Below are 20,080 nucleotides of genomic sequence, written 5' to 3' on the forward strand. Positions count from 1 at the left end.
ACAAAACATTCAATTAAACCGGGGGCCTCAGACGGGGACTGTTTTAAGCGATTAGATGTAAAACATAAATTCAGATAATATGTCAGGCTACAACTCGATTCAATACGAGGCTAAAATATTTAATCTCTAATTTGCTCAATATCAAAATGCGGTCCCATTCTTAAACTTTCATACATACAGTGTTAATCCATGCACGTTTTTCCTAGGATCGCTTCTGTTTTTGCTTGGTCGTCAGTGACTTCAGAATTCACCTCGGGGTATCCTCCTCTTCCTCGTCGCACACATCATTCTATAAAATGGCACCCAGCACGTTGAGAACTGAAACTACTATAATACAGATAAAATACGAACCTTGACAGGCATTACACCTTTAAAATAGATTTTTTCAAAAATCAAATTGTTCACGTGCCCTATACTGTCTGCCATTATAAACGAACATACCAAAGATATAGTTAGTCTTTCTCTCTGAAGGTGTCTGTTCGTACTGTATACATCGCTCTGGTGTGCCAAAGATGGGATGGCGTGACAGAACATATACCTGCGCTTAGACACAACACTGTAGGCATCGACCAAGGGACACATTTTTTCAAGGCAAACCCACTGTTTCGCATTCTCGCCATTAACCTCCGGGGGTGCATGAACGGGACGTTAGCACAAATCACAGCCTCAGAGTCCCATTGTATGTTCAAAACCATTGCCAGCCACTATCTCCACAGTGGGGGAATTTGGGGGGGCTTGTTAACAGAATGGGACATCAAATCAAACTCACTCCACTTCCGGCTCTTGAGCAAATCATAACAATATCATCTTGCCAAAGCAGCAGTTAGGGGAATCAGAATACACAAAATATCATTTTTTCTCCCGGCACAGGAGGTGGACCATTACAGCACTCTCCACCATAACCACCATGCGCTGACTGGACTCTCCCAGGGTAAACATTATTACTTTACAACTCAACTCGCTGATTCAGAAGTCAGAATCAGCTTCAAGCCTGGGAGAGGACAAGATACAGTAGGTGTACCTGCTGCAAATGTGTGACCGACTAAAGCTAACCCACTGGCAACAAAATCACAGCACTGCACAGATATTCTGACTTCCCGAAGGGAAATCTGATATTTTCTGGGACCCAGATGTCAGCAGGTAATGTTTATTCTCAATACAGGACGTATTATACGGTCAATTATACATGTATTATTATTCAGTTGTACTACTTATGATTGTGATTTAAAATATTACTGATAAAGTCTGCTGATTCTTATTTCAATGTCCAAACTCATAACAATCTAAATAAAATCTGCGTATGAGATCATCAGGAGTTTGATTGCATACATATCAAAGCATGCTGAAAACTTAATTCATGTTTGGAAAAATGAAGCATGGACTCTACCTGCTGCTCCTCGAGGCCACAGAGCTGGCATTGATACCCGCGAGTCCATAGAGAGGACACTCTCTGTCTGTGTCACGTGGCCCCATTTGTGACATTTGATACATCTCACGTTGCGAACGAACTGCGAAGTTAACGACAGACATTATTTTGATTATGTACGCAGAATAATTTAAATAAAACCCAATTCGTATCGTTAAATAACAGATTCACCTAATTATAAGGCAACAAACTACATTCAGTTAACGTGTTTGACGGCATAATCTAACGCAACCTTTAGTCACAGGTTGTGGTTTAAGTGTGGACGTGTTGCAAGCTCTATAACGAAAGCATGACACATTTACGTTTGTATTTGTTTGATGTATAGAGACATACCAGCACTTCACCACCTCGAATGACTGCTTCAGATGTATATACGTTTGAAATGAATAAAACTCATCACACACCTGGATTCCAATGGCTGATCCCGAATATTCATGTCATCCTTTGCATACCTACGTGATTAAGGAAGATTAAGGGTGGAAGAAAAAAAAAATCAAAATGCTTGAAGATGTTGGACAACATGCCATAAATATTGAATTGTGTATAAAAAAAAATTAGGTACTCACTTCTCTGAGGAGCCACCTTCTTGCCACTCAAATTTGTACTCTTCTTCCCCTTCCTGAAAAAAAACATTTTATTATTAAACACTTATTTTAAATTAGGCAAGTGTAAATGAATGGAAACAAATGTACAAATACTTTACCTCATTCTTTTCCTCTTCAGTGCAGAAGACATTTATTTAAAAAAACAACAACAAATGACAGTATTAAATATTATGAATCAAAACTGGTGTCTCAAATTAGTAAAATACTAAGTCAGGATGATCCACTGTGATTATTGATTTTTCCTTTTGATGCTCCAGGTGGAGCCTCATACATGAATTCAGGCCATTTTTTAACACGATCATCCCCCATCAACAACCTAGAGTGAGAAACAAACTGTTGCTCTTCGAAACATTTCTGTGACAATGTCTCACGCGGGAGGAAGTCATCAAATAAGTCCATGACCTCTAATAAAAATCTAAAAGATGATTTAATATGCATGTTTTATGATGTACTAAAAAAATAGTTTGCTCATTCAGAAGGCAGTGTTTTATAGGAGACACGTGGTTTCATTCTGTGGCAGTGATCTGGAATATCGATCTGACCTGTTGTTGTACGTGTCCTGCTCCTTCAGGTAGGCCTGCATAAGTTCTTCTTGCTTGGTCTTCTCGAACGTCAGTTTCTGTTCTGCTATCCATACCTGCGGGGTGAAGAGAGAAGGAGGGATTCAACACACACAGTCTCACATTTCAAACTAATTGACTGGGTGAGCTCATTGACCTGTACCCATCCTTCAAATCATATTAGAAAAAAGATGATTTATTGGTAAAGGACGATTGATTAGTTGATCCAACAGCAGAGGATTGATAAACAATTTGATAATAATTCAACACATTGTGTACATCAGTTTCACATGAAAACACAAACATTTTTGGTTTCAGCTTCTCCGCTGTAGGATTTACAGAACAAGTGAATATCTGAGGAACACCCGCTTGGGCTCTTGCTAATTAATGGTTTTTTCACTAACAGTAATTATTGATTAAAATTTGTCACATGTAGCTGTATGCTCAATTAATATAATTTGAAAAAACGATGGGTCGGTTAGGTTGTGAGATGTATCTGAGCAGATTATATATTGTAGCAGAGGCGGCTGGGCTTGTTCCTTCACAATTAAAACATAACAGCACGGAGGCGTTCACGTACACCATCTGACACACAAAACCGGCACCCAAATATGACACAGCAATGGTTAGTTACTACAGACTTGTTGGTCCACAAAGGACTGCCACTGTCCACTGATTTTCACTACCTTCACATCTACCCCTAATTCAATGTACATGTTTTTTTTTTTTTTTCATATTCTTCTAGGTTTACTGTTTTTATTTTTTTTGCTCGCTTAACACCCGGTTTAATTTTTAAGCCACAATTTTTCATTTAAGCTCATTTTAATGTATATTTGACTTCAACTTTATTTTTTCATACAGAACTGTAGCCCAGAGTGATTCACAGAGCAGAAACAGACATAAACAAACAGTTCTTAGGTAAGGAGCAGTTGCATGAAAAAACTAGAGATTGGAAGAAAAGTAAAAAGATAAAACTACAACAGGAAAAACAAATAAGAGAAAAATTAAGACCTATAGGGTAAAAAAAACATATAGAAGAGCTGCAGTAAATTTACGTGCTGTACTGATGCTTGAAGCATCTATCACTCCATGTAGAACAAAACACTGAAAGCTTCAGAGTTTTAGTTAGTAGGTTTGATTTAAAAACTGATGAACAAGATGCTAACGATAGGGTGTGATTACTCACATTTTTTATTACACTGCTGTAATTAAGGAGATTTACTTGATTTAACTATCTCTATTAATACTAATGAGTTAAGTAAAGCTAGCTTTAACTGTGCCCAACGTTAGACTTAACTTCACCTAAAGCTAAAACCGACTGTGACAACAGTTTTATCCGACACTAACCTGCTACATTACTCTACCGATGAATCACTAGTGCAACATTCCTGTGAAGTTTAATTAGGTTAATTACCAAAGTGATCACGATGCAGTAGCAAAAAGCTACACACACCTAGCAGGGCCTAACCCGATGCTCGCGCTCACCTTTTTGATATTTGACTTGGACGCAGGATGAAAATCCTTCTTGCACATGAAATCGCAAATGACTTCCCCATGGCGAACTACCGACCCCAAAACGCCAAACTGAGCTGGCAGTTAGTGTTTAAATTTAGCTTTTACTTTAGCCAAGGAGCCGCGAGCGCTAACTTCCTCTGCGCGCGTAAACAAACGGTCGTCCGCGGGAAGTTGGTTCTATGTTGGCGTCAACGGTTGGAGCGACGTTAAAACCATTAAACCCCGATAAATACGCGTTTAATCATTTTTTTAATGCCAAAATATTAATCTATGTCGATTAAAATTAACTTCCAAACATATTAAACAAAAGCGACATTATTGATTGATTTGTCGATTAATTAAAGATGCATAAATCTCATCCACACTATGGAAATACACAAATAGACACAAATTTCTATAAATTGTTATTTATTTTTTTATCTGATGATAAATGTTAAAATAATTACTATTTTTTTTTTTTTTAACTATACATGTATATATTTTTATTTTTATTTTATTTTAAATAATGTTAAAACATTATTAAAATAATACTATTTTAAAAATATTTTATTTGTTGTAATTTTTTTTTAAATAATGTTAAACTACATTAATTAAAATATATATTTTTTCATATTATTTATTTTTTTATTTTTTTTTATTTTTTTGAATAATGTAAACTACAGAATTAAAATAATACCAGGATTCCCGAGGATTTACCATTTCTATCATAATAATCTAAGATTATAGATGCAGATTAAATAACAAAAATGTGTTTTTATTCTACATCATGTTATTCTGCATCGAATATAAAAACTGACTTCAGCTGGGTCACGTGACTTGTGCGTGCAGGTCACAGGACGTGGACTGTGCGCGTCATGCAGCAGAAACAGGAGTGAGAATAGAAACTGCAGTGACAGAGCTCGGTGAGACAAACACAGGTAAGGTTAGTCGCTCTAACGTGGTATAGTCACCCTGCATGTTGATCGGACTGCTATAACACTCCTGAAGCACTCACAGTGTATGATCTGACCTGTTCATTAACCAGGACTCATGCAGTTGCTCTTTCTTTCTTTCTCTCAGTAACTTCAAATGCAGCCATCCTCCTGTGACACCTTCGTGGCTCTGCCCCCTCCACTGAGGGACAACGCATCATTTTTGGGAAAAACTCTGACAGGCCTTGTGATGAAGTCCAGGAGGTGGTGTATTTTCCTGCCACAGACCATGCTGCAGGGAGAAGGTTGAGGTAGGTGACACGACAGCTTGTTATTGCCCCCATGCAACCTTCAATTTCCCCTCACTGCTCATTGGAGGACGTGCCATTAGATAACCATTAACAGCTTTCCTCTGGTGTCCTCTTGTGAGTAGTGCACATACATAGAATCGAGCAGGTTGCCCACACGCATGCAGTGGTGTTGAGCAGGCCGGCGTGGCTGTGGGGGGCAGAAATGGGAGCAAATGAGCATCAGTGTGCATTGGAACGAGGCGGTGTGGGGCAGAGAGAGTGCTGCGGTGTGAAGCTCTTCTGGCATGGATCTGGTCAGGTAAGGCCCCTGATCTGGTCAGATAAAGCCAGACGTAGATGAAGCAAAACCTAAATCTGTGACTCCCCAAAAAAAATTCCCCAGACTTGGACTTGAGAGAGCCGTACAGCCGAGGGAGCTGTTGGATGTTATTACCGAGCTGCTGGAGAAATAGGACAGGGAGGATCTTGCATGGAGGATGAGTCTGGCTTCACCTACCACAACAGCTTCCTCATCTCAGACAGGATGGAGGCATGGTTGCTTGAAACGTCCGGGAGGTACTGGGTGGCAGAGAGAGTGAAGGTAAGCAGGGAAGAATGCTGGCAGATATATTGGTCATAAATGGGGAAAAACACAGGAAGTAGTCTTTGTAAACAGGTCAGTAGTGTTATATACAAACTATGATGAGTAGTGACACAAAGAAAAAGGAAGGGAGCAGAAAAATTGCCACTTATCTCCAAAGGCACTGACATGAGGTGATAATTATTTCATATCCAAAACCTGATTTCTAAACAAGGTGGGATGCTTAGTTTCTTTTTTTTTTTAAGATTATTTTTTGGTTCTTTTATGCCTTTATTGATAGTACAGATGACATAGACAGAGCAGGGGGCAGAGAGAGGGGGAATGACAGCAGTAAATAGCCGTCCGATGCGGGATTCGAACCGAGGCCAACTGCAGCGAGGACTATAGCCTCCACACACGGGGCGGCCACTTAGCCCACGACGCTACCGGCCACCCCAAGGGATGCTTAGATTTTTGCTGAATCAAGCTTGGATCTTTCTGAGGAAGTTTAAAACACAATGCAATCATAGCCCACCAGATTACAGAGAGAATACATAGGTTGATATTATATTGGTTTATCTTGGATATATTGTCGGTGGTCGGTAGTGTCGGTGTATATTTTGGCTGAGAGCTACAAAATGATAAAAAAAGAAAAAAGAAAGATATGTTTGAATTCCTTTCAAATCAGTGTCGTCATAACATAGTTTGTCCACCAGAGCGCGCTCACTGTACATATGTTGGTTAGAGTTTTATTATATGTTTCATTTTAAACTCTCAGATATCAATAAAGGTATTGGCCTTTTAATATACAGTGTCTGTCGGGTAGTCCAACAGAGCCTGGATGTAGACGAGCATAATCAGAACACATTTTCATATTTGTTTGCATACATCTTTTAAATAGTCATAAAAACATTAAAACTACATTTTTATTGTGAAGCTCAGTTACTTAAAAATAAAAATATAAACAGGCTGAAACACAGCACATACTGTGTGACAAAAACTATTTGGACATCTGAGAAAACATGGACTTTACTAAGAGTACACAGAGTACACAAGCAAGCTTATTTTTGGCAGCATTGTCTGATCATATCATAATCCAACATTCTCTGCCAGCTCTCCTGCTGAACCTGATAGTCAGTCTGTGATAACATTATACTTCAATAAGCGGTCATGTAAATTATTAGCTGCGTAGAAATTCCTGTTAAGATATGTGACGGTGTAAAGCTTATTCCAGCCGAACTGTGTAAAAAGAAAATCACCGGCTGTCTCATCATTCTCTGTGGAGTGAAAAAAAAAAGGGATGACTCATGTTATTTTTATTCCTGACCACCAGCATGACTTTTTTTTAGGCTCCTGTACTCTGTCACCTGGAAAACATTAATTCGCACAAGTTCAAATACTTTCACATGGATTATTAGATCACTGTTTGTTCTATAAAGGGGATGGGCGATTCCACCTGAAAACAGTATCATGATTAATTGTCACATTTACCTCAGCAGCAATTAATTAAAGCAATATCATATTCAGTAATCCTGTACTAAAGATTCTGTTTTCACAGTAATATTTGGACTAAACTATAGAAAATTTGGGATCTTTTGAGAAACATATTCAGTATTTAAGAACACTAAAACAGGAGCAAGTAAAGTGGACTCTTAAATTAGATTTGAATAACACCTTTATGACCTCTGTTATCACGTTCTTATTTTACATGCTGAGTCTGAAACATCCTGCTTCCTCCTCCAGACTGTGGTCGGGGAGGACAAAGAAGAGAGCTGTCTCCTTCCTCGACCTTCTCCTCTTACACATACATAGTTTAATGGAAACTGTGAAGAACAACCACTTCTGTGTGTTGACACAGCGTCCTCTGTACCACTGAAACCCAACCTTTTTTCCTTTTTCCTTAAGGGACCTCTTTTCTATCATTGAGTAAACTGATGACCCCTAAATAAGTGACTTTTTATGAATATTTCATATTATTTTTCAATGCATAATAATAACGGTACAGAACAACTGATAAACTGTTCAATTAACCCAAATCATGAGTGCAGTAACTGCAGGAAGTTTGTGTAAAACGAGTGATTTGGATGAATTTTGTGCAGATTATTTGATGTAATATTGCATCAGAGATGGGTTTTTCTCATGGGTTTTATGAGATTGTTTGTATAAAAAACAAAAAAACAATCATACATATTCTGCGTTAAAAACTCACAGTTTCCTTCTCATTGTTCTGGCTGTTTTAACTGCATACTTACATGTAACTAAATTATGAGGCTGTTTAGGAGAGTGAAGGCTCTGTGAATATATCTTGGTGTTCAGGTCTTCACTGTGCCCTTATCCTGTGAGTTTTTATATCTTAAATAACAATCTTTTAACAATAAGAATTTCATTTACAGAAATGTATTTAAAGAAATGAATGAAGTGCTGAGATTTAGGCGCAATGTGTATTTAAAAAAGAAAAAATATATACATACTATACAAATGACCATGATTGCACATATATATGTACTTATGTACATGTATGTATCTGTGATTGTGGCTGTGGTCTGCCATACCATCTGCAGCCAGGTCCTTCTCCAAACAGTTAAAAAAATAATAAAAGTCCAAAGTCCTTTTTATGATGATCATCCTTTTAAGTTTAGTTTAGTTTTCTACATTAAAGAGTTGCCTTCTTTTTTGTCTTTGTGTGACTGAACTCAGAAGTAAACTCTCTTACAAGAATCTGAGATAGATTAAAAAATGCGTAATCACATGGACGCTGATCATCCTGACTGGTTGAATAATGCAGTCACATGTACCGTAGCTTTAATCATCTTGTTTTACACTTCTCTAGATGGATATCGCAATATCTCAAACCAGTATGGCATAACGACTAAGATAGACAAGGAACACCCAGAAATGAGGGAATATGCACGAAGCAAAGGCTGGTGGGACGGAAAGACTGAATTCAACTTTGCCACAGTCTACTCCTTCACGACGACAGCCAGAATAGAAGCCGCTGGGGGTCGATACTGTGAGGGGAAGAAGTTGCTGGAGAAGAACAACGGTCAGTAAAGCTCACCGCACTGTGGAAAGCTGAAAAAAGGATGCATGACTTCTAACGCTGTTATTTACTGAAGGTCATATCAATGCTGAGGCGATGATGGAGATCCTGAGGGATAAAGACAGTGGCGTCAACATGGAGGGCATGTTCATGACAACAGGAAGTATGGTATCAGTGATACCCAGGGATCCTACTCTGCCAGGGGTACACTATTTCACAGGAACGCCAGACCCTGAAAGGTACAGTTCTTGTTCTTCCTTTTTAAATGAATTTGACAACAGCTGCTGGTGTTTTAATGAGTCACTCTTTTGTACAACAGGTCTGTGTTTAAACCTTTCATCTTTGTGAAAAACCTGAAGCCACTGAAGGAGACTTCTTCACCCAGCTATGGTGCAGATGACCCCGTGAAGAAGAAACCACGCTTCCAGAGCAAGCCTGATCGCAAACACGAGTTATTTGTCAAACATGAACTAGTGGCTGCCATCATTGAATGTCACAAGGTTTAACATTTAATTCAAAGTCTGTTATGTAACTAAAAGTGTCATTTGGTTTATGTAAATATACTCACAAGTTGTTTTTGGGTTTTTTTGTCTATAGGACAGAGGGAAGAAGATCACGCAAAGTATGAGGCAGCTAGAGAAGGAAAAGATGACCGAGATGGAGGAGCATCTTTCAAATGGTGTTGATGAACCTGATTTTTTGGTGAATCTGTTCTCAACATGTGTCCAGGAGGAGATTGCTGTGTACAGTAAAAGCTGAGCGACTCCCTACATGTTGGAACAAGAACACAGGTCTCCATAAGTTAACCCTTTCAATCAGGTATAAATACAAATATGCTTGTATTATAAATAAGTGAGCCAGAACAAATTCATCATGTGATACACGATTTGAGGGTTTGGTAATACAGTTTTATTTTAAAACAAATCTATATCATAAATAAGCAGCTTTTTACAGAATAAAATAAAATCGTTTTAACACCCGTCTCAACATGATTGATTTAAAAATAAATGCAAACCAGTGCACTTAAGAAAGCCAGCACAATAACAGTCATTTAGCATGGTTAGTTTTCTACTTATATACCTGAGAGGAAAAAATGAATCACGACAGCTCACAAGTTTTTCAACTTTTGGTTTTGTGGAAAAGAAAAATATAGTTTTCAAAGTCAGATGAACTCTTTAAACGTTGCATTAACACTCCCTGGGCTGTGTGACTCATTTCTTCAAGCATTTAGTCTTTGGGCCACGTTACCACATTATGGTTAGCACTTATTAATAGTGATGGCAGTTTACTTTTGTTGTTGTCACTTTAAAAAAAGTAAAAATAAAACCATTTTAGCAGTCGTGGCAACATGGGAAATGCTTTTTGGTTGATTGTTGAAATAGTGAATTGGCATACAGCTAAAGGTGTAACCACTGTTCTATATAAATGCCAAGTCATGTTGAACTGCAGGTTATTAAAGCTACTTATGCTTCATGTTATACTAACTTAATCATAAGTTAAATTGACGATAAATAAACGCTATAACATGGATGAAGAGTTAACATCTTCCCTTTTTTTCTTTGGCAGAAAAGCGATAATACACCCTGAAGTGTCCAGTAAAGGAAATAATACATTCAGCAGAGTAGTGGGATTTTTTTTTTTTCACCTGGACCTATAATTTATTTTGAGGCCAGCTCTTTGCACTTTGTCACCCACACTATGACGCAACATAAATAAGTACCAGTGTATGTATTAACTACCTTAAAAGTCTTAAAAGAAATCTAATTACACTGTTTCACTGTAAAATGCGTAATACCTGTTAGTTGTGTTATTTTTGAAAATGAAAGTTAAAAGACCACCATCACTGGCTTCATTGTAGATTTAAAGATGCAGCACTCCAATGGAGTCAAACAGGGCAACGAGCACAGACTATCTGACTGATGTAACTACCACTTCAAGTACTCCCACTGTCAGTTCTACATCTAAATAATGGTTTTGAAGGGTGAACAGCAGGTTCACCATACATGCAAGATCATCTGACTGCTCATTTTTCGTTCCTGATTAAGCCTTGGAGCAATGTTGCTGCAACTCAAGATCTCAGCAATTAACCTGGTAAATAAAATGATAAGTAAAACTGCAAAAATAAGACACAGGTGGTTAAAAACAATCCCTTTAACCTTTACACTGTTATTTCCCTTTACACCAACCCCAAGCAAGGCATCATGCACTGGCCTTTTTGGTATTAAAGCTTCACATCTGTTGCACTTCTGAACTGCAATGCCATTTACTTTTGGTAAACAAAAACAAACAAAAAAGACCCTTGAGTTTTAGGACATGAAGCAGTAATGAAGCCGACTGTCTTCGAAGTCATATTCCTGCTTGATGTGTTGGAGCACACCGCCCTGCTGCAGCCGTGTTCCATAGAGTACCGCTTCACCATGGTCCTGAGCCAACCCGACCTGCTGCAGCCACTCCACAAGTTCACAGCCAAGAAAACACTCCACCATAGTCCTCTTCCCACACCTGAAAGCCAAAAGAAGCATTCACCCAATTGTCTGTGGACAGCCTCAGAAAGTAAAGAAGACAGCAGGCAGAGCCCCCTAAGAATTAACAGTTCTAGGTTATTTTTAAGTATTGTGGTGTGTGAACAGCTATCAGGATTTGTTTCTCTAACATGTTTATTCAAGACATTTTCTCATCAACCTCTGACCAGAGCAGCAGTGAGTAAGACTATGTGCTCTCACCTTCTTTTTTGAACAATGTCTTGAAAACATTGGTCCTTGTGGTATTTGGTGAACTGGACGCAGGTCATCCTGACATCTTCAGGTAAATCAGTCTGTGGCTGCTCTTCTCGCTTCTTACGATACCACAGACTGTGTAACCTAAACACACATTCACGAAAGCAAAATAGAAATTCATGCTCACAGTACTCAGTTTTGCGTTTATTGTGTGTATAAAAGTATTAGAGTGTGGCATAAAAGTCGTTTACCTTTTCTTAAATGGCAATATGATCAAATGCTTGTCCAGCCCAAAGAGAGCAAAAGAGAGAAAACCCTGGTAAAAGACAACATGTCATGACAATGATACTGCGTGTCAATCAACGCTCACAGCCTTGGTACTGTATTATCTGGAACACCAACCTGTCCATAGTTGGCCACAGCACAAAAGAACTGCAGCTCCAAGTAGAGTCGACCAGGAACGCGGTTAAATAGCAACCACAAGCAGCTGGACAAGTTCTGTCAAAACAGGAATTTTAGATCAATTTTATGTTGGAGGTGTAAATCCTGTTGACAGCTTGTAGAACTAGTTGAGTGACTAAACTGCCTTAAAAACAGCACCCAGGTACAGCTTTTCAGCATTCTTTGAGATTGACAGAAACCTAAGAATTATTGTTATTTACTGTTTAGCTTTTTATATACACACACACATCTAAGGTAAAAGAAACACAATTATTATTTTCAGGTGATTATACACTAAAGAAAACGTAGCTATACATATTATATACTATTTATATATTATATTTAGTGCTGTCAAAATTAACGCGTTAATTTTGTCGATTAATTTTAAAGAATTAACGCGTTAAAAACGCCATTTTGGATGTGGCAAAGTGGAGCTTTGTTTCCCAGATATATTAGTGTGTGTGTGTGAATGGGTGTATAAGAGGCATTAACTTAAAGCCCTCACGGAGACTGCGCCCTGGGCGGTCGCCCACATTGCCCATAGCTAAAACCGGCCCTGCTTGTATTAGTTTACGGGCAGATCTGCCACATCCAATATGGCGGACAAGTTAACGTATCGCAGCAACGGACCAACGTGCTCAGTGAGGCGTCTGTGTATATATGTCTATGATCTATCCTAACTAAAGGAGAGTCTATGTATATGTCTATGATCTATCCTAACTAAAGGAGAGCCTGTATAATGTCTATGATCTATCTAACTAAAGGAGAGTCTATGTATATATGTCTAGGACTATCCAACTAAAGGAGAGCTAGTATATGTCTATGACTATCCTAACTAAAGGAGAGTCTATGTATATGTCTATGATCTATCCTAACTAAAGGAGAGTTCTGTGTGTAAAAGATGGATAAGGACGGACTTTTAGGGGGAACATTTCATTTTAAAAAGTTGCCCGACGGCTCGTTGGACAAAAACAAGGCAATTTGCACAGTTGCAAAGCCGAATTTAAATTCCACAGAAGTAACAGACTTTAACGATCATCTCAAAGCAAAAACCAGTCTACACTACAGGAGTGTGGCACCCTCAGTATATTTCCTCATTCTGGCTTTTTTTGTTTGCACTGTGCATATGTGCACCTTAAGCCAATAAATAAATGAATTTAAAATACTTTCTCGTGTGTTATTCTACATTAATTTGATCATTTTACATAAATAAATATTATTATAAGCTATCTTAGAAAAAGCATTCAATTTATTGATACATTTATTGAAGATTAATCGCGATAATACACAAATTTTTGCGATTAATTAGTTAATTTTTTTTAATCGATTGACAGCCCTAATTATATTATATAATTAACTATTTCTGCCATTTCTGGATCTTTAAAACCAAAAAATAAACGTTAACATTTCCAAATGTGTTTCTTCATCTTCCACCCATTATTGAAATGAAGACCACCTGAAATCCAGCCAGCTATTTGTATCTGACTTGGTTTGTGAGGCACTAAGTGTAATAGTGCAGGCGGTAAGACGACTACGTGTCGCCGTTGCTGCTGTGAAAGGTGGTTCTTTACTCACAGCAAGCAAGTTGACAGTCAGAAGCAGACATAAGAGCAAATGCGTGCCACTTGTCTATCTGCAACCTGTTGAGCTCCTCCACTTGGACAAGGAGGCAGTCGTGGACTGACACCTGTTCTCACACTACCGGAGGGTGGCAGCAAAACGGATTTAATACATTTTGTAGAAAAGCGTACTATTCAAACAAATGTTCAGTGCAGTTTGAATTTAAACTGCATGTCTGTTGTTGATCAATACCTGTGTGTGTGGTTGAAGTGTTGTTCATATTGTGCTGATGATCATGTCCGGCATGGGCTGGGGTGATCACAGCAAATATGAGGCAGGCTGATAACGGTGATAAAAGTGAAAGTATTCTTTACAACATTACACAGTATCACAGTTCACTCTGGAAATAAAGAGCAGTGCAAGGTATAATACCATAACAATAATACTAGCTAGTAGCTCCCATACTACTCTATTACCACATATATATAATATAATATAATATAAATAATAAAAATATAATATAATAAATATAATATAATATAATATAATATATGTATATTTTGCAATGCAATGAGATGTGAGGATCATGTTATACTGTTTGCATCTATCTGGACTATGTACAGGATATTGTACTAATCTTTAACAGGAGTCTTCTTTGAGCAATCAGTTGTCAAATGCTGTTAACAGAACACTATTTACTCTATCCACTCCTTCCTTGACATCTCCTTTCAAAGCAAAACAAACATTAGGAGGATCAATTATAAGTCATGATCATGTGTTTATACAGCATCTGTTGTGATAGATGGTGTGTTCAGTATTGCCTCGTTTACTTCAAATAAGGAACCACGCTAATCAGGAATAATTCACTTTTTATTTTGTGAGCTTTTTTCTACTTGTATAACTGAAAATTATCTGGGAGGGGATGGACGTCAAGCAGAAGTCGCCTTGCCTACGTGGCAGTTCGCTAATTATGACTTGTAGATAAGGGTTAGTCTTGACTTTGGATTATTGATTGTGCCCTTCCTTTTCTTTCAAACTTGGACTTTGACATCTGACAAACCCTTTTAGATATGAGAGCTGCCTCAGTGATTATCATGTGCTGTGATTTTAATCACCAATCTATTGTACCTGGCAGCCTGGTCTTTATTCATTGTGATTAAAAAAACATCCTCCAATAAATGGTCTCCATACAACGAAGTACCTCTGTTGGGACTTCCTGATGGGTTGACTGGCTCAAACGGAGTCTGGTTTTCTGCTTCAACTTCAGTCACGAGATCATTTGCAGAGTCTCGCTCTGGGATTTCGATGTCATTTTGTGCCCAGCTTTTTCTACTGAGGCACACAAGCGAGCTCCCTCCCAGCAGTATACTGAGAGCAACTACGACTGTGGTGCAGATTATCTGTCAAAGATAACACATGCAGGCTTTTAAGTATCTCTGTGTGGGCTAAAACACAGTTCTTAAGTAGCCGAAGGGGGTGGAATGATTTCTACATTTGTTGTTACCTGTTGTTTTCCATAAAAGAATGATGAGTCAATCGTGTCAGACATTTTCTCCCCAGAAATGAGCAACACAGCAGTTACTAAGGCTGGAACTCTGTTAATACAAAGACAAAATGTATGTAAAACATTAACCATTTCGATGAGACAAAGGTTCTCTTGATCTTACTTTCGGGTGGTACCCTTTGTACAGCTAAGCTATTAAACCAAATTCTATTTTCAGGGACATACACCGGCTATGGCTTTGCATTAAAAAGGACCAGACAAACCAGCTTAGTTTCATTTCTTTATTCTTCTGTGACTCACCCCCAGCCTGCAATGACGAAAACGCCTGGAGAAACTTTCAGATCCTCAAATCTCTTCATGAAAACAAGAGAGAGTGCTATCAAACCTAAAACAACCAAAAACACATACAAACTTCAGATTTAAGCTCCCACCAAGACTGATTAATGCAGATTTTGATGTGGGTGGTTGGTTGTGCATACCTGGCCACACATAAGTGCTGTAGAGCGATGTACATAATAATGTGAAAGTCAGGACCTGCCCAACGAAGTTGTCTTCTTTCACCACAAAGTTCCACACGATCATCCCAATACAATGTAGAAACTACAGACCACACAATAACAAATATAGACATTTACTGCTGTGAAGGTAGATTTCTTCTTGTCAACTGAATAAATAATACAGAAAAAGAGTCATGTGCTCACCTGTGCCAAGAACAGGTTGACTGTAAACATGTGAGGTAGTCTCTTGAATTTCTTACTTAAAAACATGACGGCAATTGTCCATACCTGTCAGAGAAAACATATAGATTTCAAATAAATCGTATTTACGAACACAGAGACGATTGTAGACATGATGAATACATTATATACGATATTAAACATTGTTGGCTTGTTGTTTGATTTGAAAGCAAAGGAAGGGTGAGACAGGACAGACAGGTTAGGGAAGTGTCATTTGGACAAGGAACATAATGTTCATTACTGAGCAGATAACCAAGAATCTGCATCAGTGGGGAGGTGTCCGAGACAGCCCATTTTAAAAATGATATAAGAACCAACTGTTAGAGCTCCTCAGGGAGCCTTTCTTTCTGTATCCCCCTTTTGTGTGTTGTACTGTTAAACACGCCTTCTTGTACGATAATAATAAATTCAACTTAAACTTTGATACTTCCATACAGTCTTCCTTATTCAAGGGTTTTTCTTAAAAGATTCCCATAACAAGAAACAATTAAAGTAAAAAAATACTGCAAATATTATCATTGTTTATAGCAATGAGTTCGCGGTTCCTTAAAAATGTCTGAAAGTAAATACAAATGAGGATGTCAGCCTCACAATCAGGCAAAGCATCTGTTTGTCACACATCCTCTAAATGACTGTGCCATTTCATGTTAAACCACAGTGTCACTGTGTCAAACATCGAACAAGAAGAAATATTTTAAAATTTCCTTACAGTAAAACATCAGATAAACAGGAAATGTGAAACAGCAAAAGATACTTGTTTGTGGAATAACTGGCATTCAGTTATGAAGTGTAACTTTATGAAGCTATTTTCACTTCACTTTGACCTCAGTTTCCACACATTGATATAATATGTCACATTTAAGTGTCTTTTTGTGACTCACCAGTGCAACTAAGCTCACTATGCTTATGTTAAAGCTGACATTCTGCAGTGAATTCATCAAAAGCTGAGGATCCATCCCAGGAATTGTGAGTAACCAGGCAGAGACATACATTATCGGAGCGGAGAGAAAAGTGCTGATCACCATCCCAGAGGTAACCTGAGCAGAATTTTAAAAAAAGATGTACAGTGTGTTACAAAGGACGAAACAGTACAGTCTCTGAACGGCAGGTAGGAAAGGTGTAAACAACTCACAACTTCTAGCTCTGTGTTGTAATAAACAGCATAGATGGCCACGCTTGGTGCAGTGGGAAACACTCCATAAAGAAAGGCATAATTGGAGAGGCTGGAGTGGTTCAAAGCGCTGGTGTTGCTATTGTCCAATAGATTCACCATGTCCTTACAAATCAGGGGCATTAGCAACCTGAAAAGTCAAATCAAAAGACCATTATTTGAGGAGTTAGCTAACAGTGCTGAAAAATGCAGTGCCTCTAAAATATTTACATACACTGGTTATCATACTATACATTTCCCAGACCTCTTAATGTGTCATCCATTTGGTAAAAGGCTTGTGGTGTGAGAAAGGCCTGAGTCACCCAAACCATCAGCACAAAACAACATGTTGGGAAAGATTTGGAAAGCTCAAACCTGCTGACTCTCTACACTCTTAGAGCATGTCTCATTATAGATGACATAAAGGTCATCTGATAACACTAAATCATCTCTTGTACAAAATTAAAATAAGGTGCAGTAAAAGCGTTTTTTCACTCACAGTTTTGCTGTAATAAGTAATATCAGTGTGACGACTGTGGATCTGGTTAATTTTCCCAACTGGCCCACCATGGACAGACCCAGATAAAACAGAGCTGCTCCTCCAAAAGAGTTGGCCAGGCCATCCACAAACTGAGCCATGAAGGGAGGAATTCTTTGGTGCAGGACAAAGTGGGCGATGATGCCAAAGATAACCATGAATACTATGGGGTTCTTCAGGACCTGTAAAAATACAAGTCCCATGATATAAAGTTTGCTCTGCTGGTGGTTTCCCCGGTTCTTCCACTTCTGGATCTCGCAGAAGGCGAAGCCAATGGGATTGAGAATCATCAGGGACACAGGTGCAACCAGGTAGATGTACTGGAGGTACTCAGGGTATGTGCTCAGGTATAAGGCCTCAACTGTGGATAGAGATGAAGACAATCATTATTGGCATGCCTGACTTGTTGGTATGCAGCACAAATCCAACCAAGAGAAAAACAGACATGCCGGAGGTATGCAGAAGCATTGTTCATATCTGCCTCGATAAGGCCAGTGTGCCGCCGTCTCAGGTAAACTAATAGCCCTAAATAAATGTTTACTTTTAAAAGCTTATAGATAGGAGCTGGAGTCTCTTTTGACTTTCAAGTCAAAGAGGAACAATGTTTGAAAGTTTGTAAAACTGAAACAAATGCTGATATATCAGCAAAGCCAAAGAAAATATAGCTTAGGAGCAAGTTGATCCTATGTTAAAGTTGAATTCTCCCTAACACAACTGAATTAATACCAGCTAAATTTGAAATCATTCTTGTGTGGGGTTGTTTATTAATGTTATAAACAGCCTGAGAAGACTATTAGAAATCTACACATCTGTAAAAGACACATGCAAACATATGATTACTGCACGGTGACATTTGTTTTGAAATGGAAACTTTACAAGTTCATGTTTATGCACACCTCTCCATTTCAACCACAGGTAGCCGAGCCCAGGCGTGAGCAGATGTGTTTATATTTATCCAAATCCTTGTTTGTATGTATGCTCAGACATAATTGCATGAACAGAATGTAACAAACGCATAATTATACTTTTTAAATTGATGGATGGGCAAACATTAAGACAGCATGATTATAGCAAACAAATGAAAAACACTGTGGGTGGTAGCGATTAAAAGGCATTACACTTACCAATGGGATATCCCAAAGCAAAGTCATTGCTTTGTGTGGCAAATATCGAGAAGAGTCCTGCTTTACTATAGCGGCTGTGAGGACTGGCAACAATCAGCGTGAGGACACAGACAATGACAAACACAGTGACTTTGGCGATGAGGATGCCCCAGAGAAATGGCCAGATGACATTACCAAAGTCCAACAGGACCATGTTCTTGAACAGCAGTGCTGGGAGGGCAAACTTGGACACAAAATTGCCCAACCCTTTAGCCTGGGTGGAGGTGATGATGTTTGCCCTCCCTGCGATGTATCCGCATAATATGATCCCAAAGCACTCCAGGAGAGCCGGGAAGAGCTTGTCAATGGACATGGTACCCGAGAGCGCAGAGGAGTCCGGGTCCTCTTCCCTCTGCACGTATGAAAAGTTTCTGTCCATCGCACCGCTCCTCTCTAAGGTGTCAGCTGTCATGCTTGGTTTGCGGTCATGTTATTGTCGTAGACAGCTCGTCGCTGACACGCACTGAAAGAGACAAGAGATGAAATCTTAAAGGAGGAGTTCAACCAGTTCGCCCGGTGTTCCGGTTTAACGGGCGACCGTGTTAACTGGCGACCCTCAGCCCGAAAGTAAATGTCGTAGTTACGACATTGTAATGAAAAAAAAAAACAAAAACAAATAGGCATTCACAAGGTCAGGCACGTATCTTCTTCGTAACTACGACAACCACATAAGGCTGATGGTCACCAGTTAACACGGTCGCTCCTTTAACCGAAACACCAGTACAGCCGTTGAAAAAGGGCTCGCGCCAGGATAAACGGTTAACAGACGTCACACACGGCGTTAAACTAACACAAAATGACTCACATTATAATCTGTGTCAAAGCTCCTACCACATACACACACAAGCATCGCTATTTTCAGCACGTTTATTGAAGTTATTCTCACCCCTGAGTTGCAGTTTTGCCTTCTCACGCACCATGTGTCAGTCAAACGTCAGGAGACATTTAGCGAGCGAGCTAAGCTGATGAGCGGCGACCCGCGCGGCGTCGGTCGTCGATAATCCTACGTGAGGTTATTTAACTACACCACAAAAAACAGTAGCCGTTACAGAATCGGTGGCATAACTAATGGAGCGGTTACATTTCACGGTTACACAGATTTCCACTGGAGTTCCCACGCAGGAACTTTCATAAACCCCCGATTTGTCAACAACGGCTCCACCAATCACATTTCAGAAGAGGGGAGCGGGGGGCGGGGCTAAGACGACCCACCTACCCACCCCCATCATAGCCTGACTGCACACGCGGATCAAAGCTGCGATCAAACTCATGTTATGTTTTAATATTGACTAGATCTGTGGACAGGGCCGAACCTAGGCTCTTCTGTGGCCCCCCAAAAAACA

General features: G+C 39.1%; 2 protein-coding genes across 2 annotated transcripts in view; one reads left to right on the forward strand and one right to left on the reverse strand.

Annotated features, from left to right (window-relative positions):
* The window catches only part of scrn3 (secernin 3), an 11,428-nt gene extending 1,573 nt beyond the window's left edge, over nt 1-9,855 (forward strand). Inside the window, exons 5-8 of the mRNA XM_010737787.3 lie at nt 8,718-8,930; nt 9,004-9,166; nt 9,247-9,427; nt 9,525-9,855. Of these exons, the coding sequence (XP_010736089.2) occupies nt 8,718-8,930; nt 9,004-9,166; nt 9,247-9,427; nt 9,525-9,686 (719 nt within the window). The 3' untranslated portion in view covers nt 9,687-9,855. The remainder of the gene's footprint in view (nt 1-8,717; nt 8,931-9,003; nt 9,167-9,246; nt 9,428-9,524) is intronic.
* Nucleotides 9,814-19,882, reverse strand: gpr155a (G protein-coupled receptor 155a). Its single transcript, XM_027291163.1, has 16 exons — nt 19,624-19,882; nt 18,699-19,200; nt 17,536-17,935; nt 17,019-17,187; nt 16,768-16,923; nt 15,851-15,934; nt 15,629-15,749; nt 15,450-15,534; nt 15,150-15,240; nt 14,847-15,045; nt 13,933-13,984; nt 13,661-13,709; nt 12,047-12,142; nt 11,896-11,960; nt 11,651-11,788; nt 9,814-11,429 (listed from the first exon to the last, which is right to left on the reverse strand). The coding sequence occupies exons 2-16, from the start codon at nt 19,147-19,149 to the stop codon at nt 11,234-11,236; spliced, it is 2,352 nt and encodes a 783-aa protein (XP_027146964.1). The 5' UTR covers nt 19,150-19,200; nt 19,624-19,882; the 3' UTR covers nt 9,814-11,233.
* Nucleotides 19,883-20,080: the final 198 nt, after the last annotated feature.

The sequence above is a fragment of the Larimichthys crocea genome, chromosome XVIII (assembly GCF_000972845.2).
Source record: "Larimichthys crocea isolate SSNF chromosome XVIII, L_crocea_2.0, whole genome shotgun sequence".
Taxonomy (NCBI): domain Eukaryota; kingdom Metazoa; phylum Chordata; class Actinopteri; family Sciaenidae; genus Larimichthys; species Larimichthys crocea.